The sequence below is a fragment of the Euprymna scolopes genome, chromosome 8, assembly GCF_053919585.1.
Source record: "Euprymna scolopes isolate OS-2025 chromosome 8, ASM5391958v1, whole genome shotgun sequence".
NCBI classification, from domain to species: Eukaryota; Metazoa; Mollusca; class Cephalopoda; order Sepiida; family Sepiolidae; genus Euprymna; species Euprymna scolopes.
This window is the reverse complement of record NC_136489.1, coordinates 21,843,476-21,863,004: the sequence shown is the minus strand read 5'-3', so window position 1 is coordinate 21,863,004 and position 19,529 is coordinate 21,843,476. Positions and strand designations below refer to the sequence as shown.

Genomic DNA, 19,529 nt, shown 5'->3' with positions numbered 1-19,529 from the left:
TAAAAATTTGAAAATGTCACCTTCAAACTTTCCCATAAACAATCATCAAAATTCAAGCTTCAATTTCCAAATTATTGCAGTTTGGAAAGTTTGAAATAGATTGTGATATTAGTAAATTACATTTTTGTGCAAAGAATGAATTCTAGACTAAACTGTGACAAGGAATCAAAAAGAAAAAAAAAAAAAAATCACACTTAAAACCTCTAAAAGTCAAGTTTTGCATTATTGTATGTTTGCCTAAAATGTGGGTGTGGGACTACCAAGCCTTAAAAAGTATGTGGCTCTATTGAAAAATGTAAATGGTCTTCTTAGGTTCTACTCAGTTTGAACTTTCATCTAAAAATGAACTCTTGTTCTTTCTGCATTAGCTCACAAGTTAACTTGATAAAATGGACATTTTTTTTTTCATGTTGCGATCATAGTCTTACTATGTTCACTGGAGGATAAATAAACCCCAACTCAAATGTTTGACAAATTCATTTTTCATTTTTGCTATTGATAATTTAATGCGTAGACATAAAAATTACAAGTTATTTATAAGGTATATTATAACATGTTTGCAAAACATCAACTCAACAGCTGTTTATGAATGAAGCTTTGCAAATATGGCAAGCGTTTAGCATCCTATCTGAACAACTGTTTTAAGAATTTAATTTTTTGTTAATTTATTTTATATATATATATATATATATATATATATATATATATATACACACACACACACACACACAGACGCATACAAATTTCAATTAATTAAAATGCTATTTTTGACTTAACTACATCAATTTATAAAAGCTATAGCTCATATAATATAACTATATATATATATGTATTTTTAATGTTATATATAGTTCAGCCTAGTCAGTATTAAAATTTGTGATCATCTGAGAATCCCAGATGGTATATGTACTCTTCGCTTATCTTGACATTGTTTCCAGTAATTCTAAACTTCTTTGCCACTGGACTCAAGCAGTGCAAATTCAGGAGAGGTGTGGTGGGAGATTGCACAATTTGTGCCTCATAATTACACATGTAGCTACCTTTATGGGAGTATCCATTATCTTTTAAGACTGAATGGAGGCTATATATATATATTGGAACAATTCACACTTGTACTAAGACTACAGTCTTTTTGAACAACTCCTTCTATGATATGTTTGATGGTTTGAGATCTGGTGCAGATCAAGGAAGAAACAGCAACAATCTTTACTTATATTCCAGGGGTATGTTTTTTTGTTGATTCATAGTTTAAATTATTTTTAAATCAGATTAATTGCATCTTACCTGAATGTGAAGCTCCAGAGGAACTGGACGCACATTAGGATGAAAGTTGAAGAATCCACCTGTGCTGCATCCGAGCCATTGGGCAATATCCTTGGCATTTGACAATGAAGAACTCAAAGCCACAATGCGGATATTTCTGTTAAGTTGGGATGAGATGTACCTCATTCGAGAACATATCACTTCAAGCACCGGCTAAAAAAAAACAAGAAAGAAAAGATCTAACAAAATTCCATGGTGTTAGTAGAATCAATGAAGAATTATAATTCTCATAAAAATTATTTAAAAAAAAAAAAAAATGTCAATAAAACTCAAATTAAAAAAAACAAACTCGTTTTTATAATTTCATAAAAGTATTTCTTATAAAATTTCAAATAAAATAAAAACTTTTTTTTAAATTTTGTTATTAAAAGTGTAAATAATGATTAACTGTGTTATTTTTATCTTTTCATAATTTTGATAATTTTTATTGCATGCTTTTCGGTGTCCTTTTCTTCTAGTTTATTTCAATAAATCGCTTCATAATAGAAATACTGAAGAACAATAAAAGTGAAGGAACCGATTTTTGCCTTGTCAACGCTTCTGCTGATTATAACTGAAAGATTATAATTTTTATAAAAATATGTCAACAAAACTCACGCCAACAATTCCACCAATCAAATGAAGTTCATCAATGATGAATAAATTCACGCTCTGTACATTTTTCCGCTGTTTCCAACGTCGGGATAAAACATCCCATTTTTCGGGTGTGCTAATGATAATGTTACCCTGAAAGAGAAGACAAATCAATTATTTTACCTACACAAAATGCAACTGTCCAAAAATTCAAAATACAAACTTTCTCCAATCTTTATCAACATCGCGTTTCACTCCATCTCAAGATTTATTGTCAGGCAATGCCCGAGGCATCCATAAAATCCGCATTGAAGCACAACTCACTTAGGGAAAAGTCTGTGAGGATGTGTGCGATAGTCTGCATGTCGGCACTGTAGGGACACTGAGCATCCTGTACATAGTAGGTTGTTCCGTGTTTTGGCAACTTTCACTCAAGCCTGGCTCAGTGTTACCCACTCTTTCCAGAGGAAGTTCAGAGCCTGTTGGGAGATTTTTTTTGATGCCAAAAAAGCCTTGCTGTTATTATTTTTGACAAACTCATTCCACTGACACAGGTAGAAGGACGCTGGTGTTGTTCATCCCCAAACTTATAAACAACTTATATTCCAGAAAACTCTTTGTATCACAAATTGTTCAGAAGTCGTTATTTTGCTACTCTAGGTTAACACAGTTCATTCGGTATCTTCTGCACTTTTATCACTTGCTACGAGTGGTAACACAGCATTTTATCACATCCATTTCATTAACTCTTAGTCCTTATCCTCAAGTGGTTTTGGGCCTTGATAATTGGTGATTTATTAGAAACAAAAAACGTTTTAAAATACCATCGTGGTAAAGAAAAATATCATTTAAAAAGAATGACGGTTTTGTCTAGAATTACTATAATATTAATAATGAAAAATCCGTATGATGCATATACCCATGACAAAAGAAAAATATTATATTCCAAAAATCATGTAAATTGATCAAATATTTTTCTTTTTAAATGAGAAAATCAAATTTTATGAGTAACCAAAGAATGATTGCTATTTTGAAAATCTAAAATCGAAAATATAAAGGGAGATAACTCAACATAATTTAACTTGGAATATGTATATCATACAGAGTTTTCTTTATTTTTGTTTTTAATATAGGGGAAATTCTGGACAAGAACCAGAATGATTATGATTACCTTTGCCAACAATTTGAGATCAGTTCCGGTTTCACCCGTCAGCAGTACAACTCTTTTTCCCATCATGAAGCTGAACTTGTTGTACCAGTCAGTGTACGTCTACGAAAACAAAACAATTATAATAAAAAAAAAAAAAAAAGGTAAAAATTATATTACAGCTCATGTAAATAGAATTAAAATAATAAAGAAACTTAGTATTATTGGACATACGTATGCAAAAATAATGTCAAAAACAAAATTTTCTATGAAAGGTTAGATTAAGTAGAAAAGTGGAAAATTCCTGGTGTGTAGATTCATCCTAGGCAGGGTTGCACTAGTTTGTTTTGTTTAGTTTGGTTTGACAATATGTCAACCCTTTGCGTCATTTATGCTATCTAATGATTTGGTAGCCTTTAGCTGACATATAAGTGATAGGTCCTCTTTAAAATTTTTCGATAAAGGCCAATTTTTAGAGGTATAAAAGTAAGATGTGCAGCTTGTTTTTTTTCAAAAAGATCCTTAACAGTTTTTTTTTCTTTATATAAACTATCCTTCATCACTACAAAATCAAAATGTGTTTAATTGTGAGTGAGTTTTGACAGGATATATAAAAAGTATAATCTATTTTCTCAAGAGATATGAATGGGTTAAATGTGTATGGCCCATTTTTATTCTTGCTAGTGTATATATATATATATATATATATATATATATATATATATATATATATGCCAGTGGCATTCAGCCTAGGTGGGCTGAACTGGCTTCCCTCAAAGAAAGAAGTTTCATGGGAATATCAAGTTCATAAGGAGTCCTCACTTGCATGTATATCCTGTTTAGTTGCAGATGACAATGTTAGGTTTTTGCAGTTCTTGCAGGAAAGTGTTGAAGTCCTTCTATATACAAGTGTTGGTATTCCTAGTCACCTATCTGGTACTGACCAGGCTCAACGTTGCTTAACTTCAGTGATCTAAAACTTGTTATGTGTAACCCAAAAGGAACTTTTTCATGTTTAAATTATGCAACAATTACTCACACCTGAGAGTATCTCTTCAAAACCATCATTCGCCCATGCATGGGATGATGCATCTGGCATTAGTCTCTCTCTCTGGGATGATGCATCTGCCATTAGTCTCTCTCTCTCTTAGATAGGGTCCCTCCCCCACCAAAAGTTTTGAATCTAATAACTCTCGCACTATCGGCCAAGCTGTAACCTCTGTGTCATCGCTGCAATATTGCATCTCTGTACCTATTATACAAGCACTTTAATGGAATGTGTACTGATGCACTGATAGCACTTGTGTCCCCTCAACATACATACTCATGATTAATCTGACAAACAACAAAATCCCACCCCTCCACTCTAATAGTTTCTTCCATTGGATTGCAGGATTTTGGAATCCCCATCACCTCGTTTCCTGCTTCCCTGCACGCAGAAGTTTACATGTTATGTTTTACTTTATTTTCTATTCAGGTACTATTACAGGTTACATGCATTGCCTTTAGAAACTAAAAAGACTGTTTATTTGTTTTAATTTAAAAAAATAAGAAAAATATATAAAGGGAGCTAACCTGCAGGGCTAGGGTCTCCAGACATGTCACATAGACACATCTACTGTCAGGATTTTGGGATAACATTCGCAGGACAGCAAATTCTCCACAAATGGTTTTCCCACTGCCAGATGGAGCACCAACGAATACATTGTCATCACTGTTGTAAATAGCGTTGAATACTGGAGAGAGAAAAAAATTTAAATATTTGTAATATTAAAATTTTGATAAATACATTTTTATGAAAAAAAAAAATAAATAAAATAAAACAAAAATTTGTATGATGTACATACCTGTGATAAAACTAAAATACATTCCAAAAATCATGTAAATTGATTAAGTAGTTTTATTTTTATAAAGAAAATCATTTTTAAGTGATTAATGAGAATTTGTAGGCATTACAACAAATCTACCAAGTATGAATTATTATTGAGTTTTTTAAAGATATTTTTCAAAATGATGGAAATGTCACCCCTTGGATACTCATAATTAATAATTAATAATTTGATTTTATTATTTAAATATAAAACTATATAATTAATTTACATGGTTTTTGGAATATGATAGGTACATACATTATACAATTTTTTTTTTGTTTTAATATCGGGGAAATTCTTTTAACGTATGGGGAATTCTGGACAAGAGCAACAAAATGAGCTCAAATATAAAAACAACAAATGCAGATTTATTTCACTCAGAGTTTTAAAAATATCAAGATATTTGAAATCTATTACCATAACATGTAAGGAAACAGTTTGTCCGTACGTCCTCACTCCATATTAGCACAGAATTTCAATTCATTATTCAATTCTATCATCTGTCTTGTTTTAGGACATAATCTTTTCGGGTTATTTAAGAAAAATGAAAAACTTTTTTATTGTACCTACTTGTTATGGTATGAAGATTGTATATTCTAAAAATCACAAAAATTTATCAAGTACTTTTTTTTTATTCATAAAAAACAAATTTGCTTTGCCAATTTTTACGAATAAGTGACTGACAAGGACATATTTTACTAAAGAACATAAAGGGAGGTAATCAGTGATTATTTTGACAGTTTCCAGGTGTATTAGGATTGTCTGCATTTGTCCACCGATTTATTGGATACTTTTTTTTCATCTTCATCGAAACAGTAAATTTTGATTTTCTTCAATAAAAAAATAAAACTACTTGATCAAATTACGTGATTTTTGGAATTTTTCATCTTCGTTCTGTGACTGGTACTTGGTACTTACATCACAGACATTTCTGTATTTTATTTAATTCTAAATGCCACCCTAAGTGCCAGTCTAAATAAACATTAGCGTGCCGGGGAGGGGGGGGGGACGACGACCATCAGCTAGAATTGAAACCGAAACTGTAGCATTCAAAGTTGGTGACGTTAGCACTGTACCAATATGACATGCGTATGAACTGATTAAAAATTAAAAATAAACTAAGATGAATGTACAAAATGCATAACGATTTTTTCAATTAGCTAAAGACCCATAAAAGAATGGAGCCACTTAATGTAAGGAGCTAAAAAACTATTTTAAGGTAATAAGTGTTAGATAGAATAGATTCCTCTGCAGAAAATAGCAATTATTTCTCTTTTAAACATCATGCATTGAATGTGAGAACTAAAGGACAAAATAAGGAAAGTGGTAGTGATGAGACTGCTGAAAGTAAATTAATGGTCCAGAGTTGAAGTCTTGGGATTTATCTCTCCATGGTAATTAGCTGGAATACAAATCTATCAAGAAAACCAGCATATTTTGACGTTGTATGGCCCTTGCCTCATACCCTCACTGGCTAGGGTTTTTTGACGATTTTGCGCAATTGCCCAAATGTATCGACACATTAAGGATTTGCATTTTTTTTTAATTTTTGCAATTTTACCGAGAGACTTTAATTATACATTCTCTGAATTCATATTCATAATTTAATAAAACAAAATAATTAATTTTAAAGTATTCAATTTCAAATTTAAAGAAAACAATAAGCTTAATTTTTGCTTATAAATTCTTTTTTAAAATAGTATCATTAAAGTGGTTTTCATTTTGTTAAGTTATTCTCTTTTACTGTAATAATGTTATATTAAAAATATTACAATAATATTTAAAATTAATTGTATACCATAACATTAGGTAAAATATTTTATCCTTTATTTTCCACTTACATGGCTGTTTCTATTTTTTTTTTTTTTTTTACATAGGGGTCAACACTTATCAAGACCTGAAAGCCACTCAAGTGAGTTAATGAGTGTATAGTAGTCACCGAGACAACAGTGTATTAATAGTGGTTGAAATGGGATAGAAATAGATTAGCGGGGAAGAGGGGGGGGAGCTCACCAAGAACTTGTTTACATTGGACTTGAAGATGACTATATTGTAATCAGCTGGAAAGCTGGCCAGCAGAACAGTTCCACAGGCAGGCAGTTCTAGGAAAGAAGCTTGGTTCATGGAATTTGCACTTACATCTAGGCACAAATAGTGAGTGGCGGAAACTGTTGATGGTTGGTATAGCTAGATAAGTGTTTTTTGTGAAAGTTTGACAAGGGGGAACCATAGATTGAAGCTCAGATGTAGGGTAGATTACTCATCTTCAGACTTATTTTTAAAAATACAAGTGGCCTTTCATTATGCTTCAAGAATCGTTAATAATAGACATTAATAAAAGCACTTTTCAAGAACATTTTCTATGTAAAAAATGAATTTCTATCAATTATTATTCAATTAAAATAAAAAAAATGATCAATACCTTGTGTCTGAATTGGATTAAAATAAGGGAATTTTTCATTGTACAAAGCCTCAAAAGAGGCATTTCTCAAAGCTGAGACAGGAAGAGGTTGTAAGTCTAGCAGTTCTGTAGCAGGCGGGTATCTTTCAGGTAGGATCAAATGGCGGAAGGATACAGGAAGTTGAGTTTCAGCACCTGGAAGAAAAAAAGAAAATAGAATTTCAGTAAATTTCAAATAAAAATTATTATAAACTTAACAGAAAATAAATTTACATAAATTTAATTTCAATCTATTCAAATTTAATTCCAATCTATTTTTTTTAAATGCAAAAAAAAAAAATTTAAAGAAAATAGTGTTATTAAAGTTCTGATTTTTTTTAGATGAAGGCTGATTGTTTATATTATTTGTATTGATTGGACTATTGCTCTCGAAACATCAAGATGAGAACAATAGTCTGATTAATGCAAGTAATATAAAATATTGTTAGTCCAGAATATTTAGGAGTTATTTCCCTTGAATCATATTTGAGTTAATTCTTTTTATTCGGAAGTACAAAAAACACTCACTTCACACATGTAAGAGATTCAAAACTAGATTTTTCCCTTATTCTGTATTTGAGCTTCAAACCAGTCAGACATGTTCGACAAATAGAAAGTATTAGCAATATAAGTTTTAAAGTTTAATTTATATGACTCTATAACCAAGTCTATGTAGATAACAAAGTATATCAGTGTATACAGGTGTTTTAGTTCAGTTTTGCCCTGCCGTAAAGTACACTTAGATATATTTTAATTTGTCCAGATTTCGTATATATTATTACTAGGGCTATGACAACAGAATATTCTTATTATTTTGACTCAAGTATATATCCGAAACAGATACAATTAATCAACCGAGAACCATATCACTCTATATAAAAGCATATAAGATATCAACGGATACACACTCGAGAGTCAAAACAATGAAAAGAATATGCTGTTGTCCCAGCCCTAATTATTATAAAGTCATGATTTCAAAAGTGAAAAAATAAGTATTTCGGTGCCATCAGCTAGAATTTAAACTGAAAGCAAAAGTGTAGCATTCAAAGCTGGTGATGTTACCTCTGTACCAATGTGACATGCATATGAACTGATTAAAAATTAAAAATAAACTAAGATGAATGTACAAAATATATAACGATTTTTTCAATTTCAACACATTTTTTGACACCTTAAAAACTATTTTAACCTGCTAAAGACCCATAAAAGAATGGTCCGTAAAAAATCCAATCATTTAAGGCCCCAAGCACCATTCTGGGACTTTTAATTTCAAAAGATAGAGTTTGAAAATATGGAGACAGACATATAACCTTATATATATCATTTATATTATTTTATATATATCATTTATATTATTTTATATATTATCATTTATATTATTTTATATATTATTATTTATATTATTTTATATATTATTATTTATATTATTTTATATATATCATTCATATTAATTTATATATTATCATTTATATTATTTTATATATTATCATTTATATTATTTTATATATTATCATTTATATTATTTTATATATTATTATTTATATTATTTTATATATTATTATTTTTATTATTTTATATATTATTATTTATATTATTTTATATATTATCATTTATATTATTTTATATATTATTATTTATATTATTTTATATATTATTATTTATATTATTTTATATATTATTATTTATATTATTTTATATATTATTATTTATATTATTTTATATATTATTATTTATATTATTTTATATATTATTATTTATATTTTATATATTATTATTTATATTATTTTATATATTATCATTTATATTATTTTATATATTATCATTTATATTATTTTATATATATCATTTATATTATTTTATATATTATTTATATTATTTTATATATTATCATTTATATTATTTTATATATTATTATTTATATTATTTTATATATTATTATTTATATTATTATCATTCATATTATTTTATATATTATCATTTATATTATTTTATATATTATCATTTATATTATTTTATATATTATCATTTATATTATTTTATATATTATCATTTATATTATTTTAGATATTATCATTTATATTATTTTATATATATCATTCATATTATTTTATATATAATTATTTATATTATTCTATATATTATTATTTATATTTTATATATTATTATTTATATTATTTTATATATTATCATTTATATTATTTTATATATTATCATTTATATTATTTTATATATTATCATTTATATTATTTTATATATTATCATTTATATTATTTTATATATTATTATTTATATTTTATATATTATCATTTATATTATTTTATATATTATCATTTATATTATTTTATATATTATCATTTATATTATTTTATATATTATCATTTATATTATTTTATATATTATTATTTATATTTTATATATTATCATTTATATTATTTTATATATTATCATTTATATTATTTAATATATTATCATTTATATTATTTTATATATTATCATTTATATTATTTTATATATTATCATTTATATTATTTTATATATTATTATTTATATTATTTTATATATTATTATTTATATTATTTTATATATTATCATTTATATTATTTTATATATTATCATTTATATTATTTTATATATTATCATTTATATTATTTTATATATTATCATTTATATTATTTTATATATCATTATTTATATTATTTTATATATTATCATTTATATTATTTTATATATTATCATTTATATTATTTTATATATTATCATTTATATTATTTTAGATATTATCATTTATATTATTTTATATATAATTATTTATATTATTCTATATATTATTATTTATATTTTATATATTATTATTTATATTATTTTATATATTATCATTTATATTATTTTATATATTATCATTTATATTATTTTATATATTATCATTTATATTATTTTATATATTATCATTTATATTATTTTATATATTATTATTTATATTATTTTATATATTATCATTTATATTATTTTATATATTATCATTTATATTATTTTATATATTATCATTTATATTATTTTATATATTATCATTTATATTATTTTATATATTATCATTTATATTATTTTATATATTATCATTTATATTATTTTATATATTATCATTTATATTATTTTATATATTATTATTTATATTATTTTATATATTATCATTTATATTATTTTATATATTATCATTTATATTATTTTATATATTATCATTTATATTATTTTATATATTATCATTTATATTATTTTATATATTATCATTTATATTATTTTATATATTATCATTTATATTATTTTATATATTATCATTTATATGATTTTATATATTATTATTTATATTTTATATATTATCATTTATATTATTTTATATATTATTATTTATATTATTTTATATATTATCATTTATATTATTTTATATATTATCATTTATATTATTTAATATATTATCATTTATATTATTTTATATATTATTATTTATATTTTATATATTATCATTTATATTATTTTATATATTATCATTTATATTATTTTATATATTATTATTTATATTTTATATATTATTATTTATATTATTTTATATATTATCATTTATATTATTTTATATATTATCATTTATATTATTTTATATATTATCATTTATATTATTTTATATATTATCATTTATATTATTTTATATATTATCATTTATATTATTTTATATATTATTATTTATATTATTTTATATATTATCATTTATATTATTTTATATATTATCATTTATATTATTTTATATATTATTATTTATATTTTATATATTATCATTTATATTATTTTATATATTATTATTTATATTATTTTATATATTATCATTTATATTATTTTATATATTATCATTTATATTATTTTATATATTATCATTTATATTATTTTAGATATTATCATTTATATTATTTTATATATATCATTCATATTATTTTATATATAATTATTTATATTATTCTATATATTATTATTTATATTTTATATATTATTATTTATATTATTTTATATATTATCATTTATATTATTTTATATATTATCATTTATATTATTTTATATATTATCATTTATATTATTTTATATATTATCATTTATATTATTTTATATATTATCATTTATATTATTTTATATATTATTTATATTTTATATATTATCATTTATATTATTTTATATATTATCATTTATATTATTTTATATATTATCATTTATATTATTTTATATATTATTATTTATATTATTTTATATATTATCATTTATATTATTTTATATATCATTATTTATATTATTTTATATATTATCATTTATATTATTTTATATATTATCATTTATATTATTTTAGATATTATCATTTATATTATTTTATATATTATCATTTATATTATTTTATATATTATCATTTATATTATTTTATATATCATTATTTATATTATTTTATATATTATCATTTATATTATTTTATATATTATCATTTATATTATTTTAGATATTATCATTTATATTATTTTATATATATCATTCATATTATTTTATATATAATTATTTATATTATTTTATATATTATTATTTATATTTTATATATTACTATTTATATTTTATATATTACTATTTATATTTTATATATTACTATTTATATTTTATATATTATTATTTATATTATTTTATATATTATCATTTATATTATTTTATATATTATCATTTATATTATTTTATATATTATCATTTATATTATTTTATATATTATCATTTATATTATTTTATATATTATCATTTATATTATTTTATATATTATCATTTATATTATTTTATATATTATCATTTATATTATTTTATATATTATTATTTATATTATTTTATATATTATCATTTATATTATTTTATATATTATTATTTATATTATTTTATATATTATCATTTATATTATTTTATATATATCATTCATATTATTTTATATATATCATTCATATTATTTTATATATTATCATTTATATTATTTTATATATTATTATTTATATTATTTTATATATTATTATTTATATTATTATCATTCATATTATTTTATATATTATTATTTATATTATTTTATATATTATCATTTATATTATTATATATATTTTCATTTATATTATTTTATATATTATTATTTATATTTTATATATTATTATTTATATTATTTTATATATTATCATTTATATTATTTTATATATTATCAATTATATTATTTTATATATTATTTATATTATTTTATATATTATCATTTATATTATTTTATATATCATTTATATTATTTTATATATTATTATTTATATTATTTTATATATTATCATTCATATTATTTTATATATTATCATTTATATTATTTTATATTATTATTTATATTATTTTATATATTATTATTTATATTATTTTATATATTATTATTTATATTATTTTATATATTATTATTTATATTATTTTATATATTATTATTTATATATTATTTATATTATTTTATATATTATCATTTATATTATTTTATATATTATCATTTATATTATTTTATATATTATTATTTATATTATTTTATATATTATTATTTATATTATTTCATATATTATCATTTATATTATTTTATATATTATTTATATTATTTTATATATTATTATTTATATTATTTTATATATTATTATTTATATTACTTTATATATTATTATTTATATTACTTTATATATTATTATTTATATTATTTTATATATATCATTCATATTATTTTATATATTATCATTCATATTATTTTATATATTATCATTTATATTATTTTATATATATCATTTATATTATTTTATATATTATCATTTATATTATTATATATATTTTCATTTATATTATTTTATATATTATTATTTATATTATTTTATATATTATTATTTATATTATTTTATATATTATTATTTATATTTTATATATTATTATTTATATTTTATATATTATTTATATTATTTTATATATTATCATTTATATAATTTTATATATTATCATTTATATTATTTTATATATTATTATTTATATTATTTTATATATTATCATTTATATTATTTTATATATTATCATTTATATTATTTTATATATTATTATTTATATTATTTTATATATTATTATTTATATTATTTTATATATTATTATTTATATTATTTTATATATTACCATTTATATTATTTTATATATTATCATTTATATTATTTTATATATTATTATTTATATATAAATGTAAGTCTACTCCCCAAGCTGCTACAAACACTCATACATTACACATGCTGTGGAGGGGGGTCTTTAGCTTTCAGCCCTTAACCTTCGCACGCTGACCAATTGGAGGTCACTATCACTAAACATCTACATTTCTACCGCGAAGGCATACATTATTTTATTCTTACCCAGGTAGATACTTACTAACTATGGTCTGAACTTAGATTTAAGGCTATCTACATTACATAGCAATAGCTGCCTCTTCCTTAGTTTTGCAATGATAAATACAAAAACTGAACCGATACTCTGTAATTCAAAATACAACTTCATGATTTATAAACGAAAGCTGAAGATATCTTCATTAGAAGTGGAAACATACTTAATACTTACAACCTCCATATACTCGCATCTGCTGGAAATCTGCCCATATATCTATTTACTTTATTATACATACTGAACACGGCATAGCTTATAATTTTACTTCCAATTTATACCTGTAGTGTACTTCATATAAAAAATGACGTTACTTGTATCTGACAGCATAGATACAGCACTTAACGCTCATGCCATCTAAAATACCCAGAGCTTGGGCAACCACATCTTTAGTAAATTCTTAATATCAAGCCATTCTGTAACGCGTTATCCTATTCCTAAGCCAACATATAAATAGAAAAGATAAAATAAAAAAAGATAAAATAAAATAAAATAAAAAAATTTCTAAAGTTAAAGGGAAAATATTAAACCATATCTTAATTCCTTCCAACTAACCTGTTGCAAATATAGCTGCTTCCATTGCATGAACTTTTACTCACCCTCTCCTCCAGTAACAATGTAATAGCAATGTCTCTTAATCAATTTGAGGAGTGTAATTTCTCAGTAGACATAACATTTACATACTAACCCAGTAAGATTAATAACCCACGCGGGGTTGCAGAAATACCTGGATTAGGACCAGGCGCGGGGTAAACCCTCTCGGTGCTGATGGACTCATAGATCTTCCCAGGTTATCCGTCTAGGAGAAGGAAAACTCTGAAGCTAAACCTAAGGGGAGGGAGGCCCCTCCAGTCTTGGATGACATCCTTCCTAGAGTCGATGACTCGAACAAATTACCGGTCTGCAAACCTAAACTGCTTAAGGAGTAGATAGGCACTGTCTATCGCCCGGCTTCCATGCTCTTGTGCCTATTAGCCAGGCGTAGAGGTCGAAGCACAGGGATTCGACAGAAATACTCAGTGGTCGATCTTATTTTCTGAACGTCATTTTCCCCCTCTCCCAACACATTCCATCCCCCTCTAAACTGGGCACTTGGGAGTGCTTGAACACCAAAATGCCAGTACAAGTAGATTGGGTTGGCCATCGTCTGATGGGTTGAGGGTACCGGATTGACAGTTCCTGGCTGCTGTACCCGACTGGTAGTACAGGGCCCTAACTCATTGGTAGCGCTTGGAGCGCCTGCTCCATCAACAGTGGAATAATATGGAGATGTTTGTAGTGCCATGTCGCACATGGAAAGGGACCCTGCACTCATCTCCGGGGGGCTTTCCTGAGGCCACAGTCCTAGTAGATGGAAGGTCAGCTGATGGCCTACTTGTGTTGCATGCCTGGTGTTCTCCATAATCACTTGCTCAGCACCCCTTACCTAAACTGAAAAAAATGACAGTACAATCTAAAATTACACTTAAACCAGGACAAAACTCAAAGAAAATCGAATTGCCTCCTCCCTTGAGGCTTGCAGTTACAGACATCCGTAGGCTTAGAACTAATTTAGCTGATGTTGAAGCATTTCTCCTAACAAATACTAAGTGAGACTAACCTACACTCCTCCATCCCCTCTAACTACTTTAACATGTTCGGATATCTCCCACTCTGCCGTAAGGACTCTGAAAGACATATACACGGGCTGGATGTCTGTATTTGAAATAACCTCCCCTTGACTAGAGAAAGAAAACTAGAATTGGACGATCAAGCCTTTATGTGCTTTAGACTTAACATGCAGCATAACGTTAGTGTTACAATAACAGAAGTCTGTTCTTGTAAGTGAGTAAATATGAAATAGGATAGTCAAGGATTCAAACTTGCAAAGCTAGATTTGGAATTGAGAATTCCAATCATAAGTTAAAATAAATACAGAATGTTATTGAAAATAAGGAATGTGGAATCGCAATTGTTTACCTCACACGAAATAGTTAAATATCTGTTTATTGGAAAAGGAATGTAATGATGAAATTTGTTTCTGTTATAAAAACGAAAATTAAAATAAGGAATTTAATCGTCAATTGAAATTGTAAACATATTTTGTAAAGAGGTTACTCGGAAAATAGGTTACTGAACTTGTGGGGTCATGTCAGTGCGAGATGTTTTGCAACGTGACGCATGTTAAGGCAACGTGCTCGATGAGCACATGTTTAATCATGCGATGACGTGACGAGTTCTCAATATAGGTAGAGTTTTAGATGCAGTCTAGAGAAAGAGGGGAGAGAGAGCCGAGAGCTGACACCAAACCTTGGAAGCGAAGGTTAGAGAAGAAAAGAAACTTTGAATTCCTCGAGCGAAATCAGGACCAGTCATGAAATAAAGGACGTCATCATGTGTTTTTGTATCAGCGTCTCCGTGTTGTTATTCAACGAGAAAAGGTATTGTCCATTTATGTTATAAGAACCTTTAATAAAATCATCATCTAAAAAATATGTGTTAGAAAGTATGTGTAAAAGTATTAATGTTATAGAAACACTCCCGTTAACACAACTGTCAAAAGTATAAACGCATTATCTCTTGGTCTATCTATATATCAAATCTCCTCTCATTGCGTATTACAAGCCGTTGGCTCTCTTGTATTAACATGTACCACAAACAGGAACATCTTAAGACATATGAACACTCAACACCTGAACACTCCTAAGACTGTCTCTAGATATCACACTAAGACTTTCTAATACTAACATGAACAACAATACAAATATATATGCCATCTTAATAATAACACCCACCACGTAACATTAGTTACTTCTATTTTCTCTACCGCTCTCTCTCGACTCAGGACTGTACCCTAATAAACAAAGTCTCTGACAGCATAGATACAGCACTTTCCCTCGACACTAGCGCACAATTTGGAGACTTCAATCTCCACCACAACAACTGGCTTGGATTTTCTACTTACACAGACGAAGCTGGTAGCACAACACATAGCTTCTCTATAACTCATTCCCTATGGTTATGTTTCCAACCCGTTTCCCTGACCAGCAAGAACAACAAGCATCACTTCTAGATCTGTTTCTGACCACAATTCTTGATGACTGTGTTGCGAATGCTCACAACCGACTTGGGAATGCTGATCATGTAGTGATAATAGTTAAAATTGCCCTAAACTCTAGAGCCAAAATGGAAGAGCCATTGGTCAAAACAATGAGATATTATAAAAAGGCTGACTGGGAAGCCATCAGGGATCTCATCAGAGACGCCCCATGGCGAAATATCTTTTCACTTCCTGCTGAACAGTGCGCAAATGAGACCACTGAATGGTTCAAAACAGCAATTGAAGCACATGTTCCCACGCAGAAATTTTATAGCAACCCCATTCTCCCCAATGGTTTATTTCCACATGTGCAGCTGCCATCGCGCAAAGGCAGCACGCGTACCGCAGATTTAACCGATATAAATCCAATTCAAACAGACAGAAGTATATAGAAGCCAGAAGTAACTGTAAGAAAGAAATAGCGACAGCTAAGAGAGAATTTACTGAAACCACCGAAAAACGCATCAAAGCATAGAAATTAGGAACCCTGGAAAATCTACAACGGTGTAGTAAATAATGGGCAATGAACAATTCCCCTACTATCCAACAATCATGAAAATGTTTGCTCAGCAACCGAGAAGGCTAACATGCTTGCCAGTCAGTTTGCCTCCAACTCCACACTGGACCCTGCTAGCCACTCTTTCCCGGACTTTCTTTTGCAGAGAGACGCCACACTTGACAATTTGAAAATCACCCCTTCTCAGGTGCATGCTATCATAAAAAATCTTGACACTTCAAAAGCATGTGGACCTGATCTCATCCCGGCTGTGTTATTAAAAAAGTGCTCAGCCAAAGTAGCTCCAATCCTCTCCAAACTTTACAACAAATGCCTCAATGAATCTTGCTTTCCTGGCTGCTGGAAAACTGCTTCTATGGTACCAGTTTTCAAGAATTCTGGCGAAAGAACTATCACCCCATTAGGATCCTCCATTTTTTGCCAAAATATTTGAGTCCATAATTAACCAAGCTCTAGTCAATCACCTTACAGATGCTAAACTATTGATCGACCAACAATATGGATTTAGGCAAGCCTGTTCCACAGCAGACATTCTAACTGTAATCTGCGAGCATATATACCATTCACTTGACAAAGCAGGGGAGGGTAGAGCGGTAGTTCTAGATATATCTAAGGCTTTTGACAGGGTAGGGCATGAAGGTCTTCTCAGGAAAATCAGATCATACGGTATCACTGGAAGAATGCTTAACATAATTAAATCCTTCTTAGATAAGAGAAAAATCCAGGTTGTCCTCGATGGTTGTACATCTATATGATAGAAATGTGGAGTGCCTCAGAGGTCTAGCCTTGGACCTCTATTGTTCCTAATATTCATTAATGACCTCCCCGACAAAATTACCTCTGAGATGAGTATATATGCTGATGACACCACACTCTATAACAGACACCACAAGAAAACAAATGAACACATATCTAAAGAAATGGCAAAAACACTAGAGGATGACCTCCAATCTGTAGTGGAATGGGGACAAAAATGGATGGTCACATTCAATGCTGCCAAGACTAAACTTGTTTCCTTCAATAACTACAAGAAACCTTCTCTACCACCAATAGCAATGGTCAAAGACTCTTTATCAGAAAGCACATCTTTTAAACTCCTCGGCTTAACGTTCACAGGAAACATGAGTTGGAACAATTACATTGAAAGCATTGCCAGGACTGCTGCGAAAAAGGTAAGTTCTCTCTACCATGCTAGAAAGCTACTAATGCCCGAAAGTATCCTGTACCTCTATAAGGCCACCATTCGCCCATGTATGGAGTATTGTCATATTTGGGCTGGTGCATCTGCTACTAGTCTCTCACTCCTTGACAAGGTTCAAAAATGAGTTGCCAATCTGATAGTTCCTTAACTGTCATCCAAACTTCAGCCTTTGTCCCATCGACATAATGTAGCATCTCTCTGCCTGTTCTACAAGTACTTTAACGGTGAATGTTCTGACAAACTGCAAGCACTTGTACCCCCTCTACATAAATACCTCCGACAAGCAGTAAAATCCCACCCCTTCACAGTAGAGATCCCTGGATGTAAGAAAGCCTTCTATGGCAGTAGTTTCTTCCCCAGAACCGCTAGACTCTGGAATTTCATTCCCGGTCTCTGCTTCCCCAACTGTACTGACATGCAGAAGTTCAAGTGTAACGTTAACCGACATCTTGCTGCCCAACTCTCCACCTAGTACCCCTGTACCCTGTGTCCCTAATAGTACTCCCCTACATCAAAGTGGCAATGTGCCTTGTTTGGGGTGAAAATGTAATTAAAAAAAATATAAATAAAAAAATTTAAAAAATTAATTAAAATCGGATTTGAAGTTTATTTTGGTGGGGAGGACGGTTTGTCCAAATGGGTAAATTAGAAGTAAGGTATGTAGATATTCAGCATATGAATGGTAATAGAGATTCGAGACCATTTCCAGTGTTTTCCCAGAGAATTTTACACATATGATATAAATTTCAATAAAATTGGATATATTTGAAATTCATAGCTTAAGGGTGAATTTAGAGAGTTGTGAACACTTTCGTAAATTTTACATAAGAATACCCTTTTAAATTTTATGTAGATGTTAGAGTGCTTATTCAGATTATCACTTATGGTGTTATTTAAAATTAAA

The 19,529-nt window shown here is 26.6% G+C and overlaps 1 protein-coding gene across 2 annotated transcripts in view; it reads right to left on the bottom strand.

Annotated features, from left to right (window-relative positions):
* Positions 1-19,529, bottom strand: part of LOC145283504 (U5 small nuclear ribonucleoprotein 200 kDa helicase-like) — a 137,135-nt gene that overhangs the window by 29,855 nt on the left and 87,751 nt on the right. For both annotated transcript variants that reach the window (XM_080132336.1, XM_080132337.1), the window contains exons 28-32: positions 7,337-7,510; positions 4,619-4,779; positions 3,068-3,166; positions 1,921-2,049; positions 1,285-1,476 (exon numbers count right to left, since the gene is read on the bottom strand). In XM_080132336.1, coding sequence (XP_079988462.1) covers positions 1,285-1,476; positions 1,921-2,049; positions 3,068-3,166; positions 4,619-4,779; positions 7,337-7,510 — 755 coding nt within the window. The remainder of the gene's footprint in view (positions 1-1,284; positions 1,477-1,920; positions 2,050-3,067; positions 3,167-4,618; positions 4,780-7,336; positions 7,511-19,529) is intronic.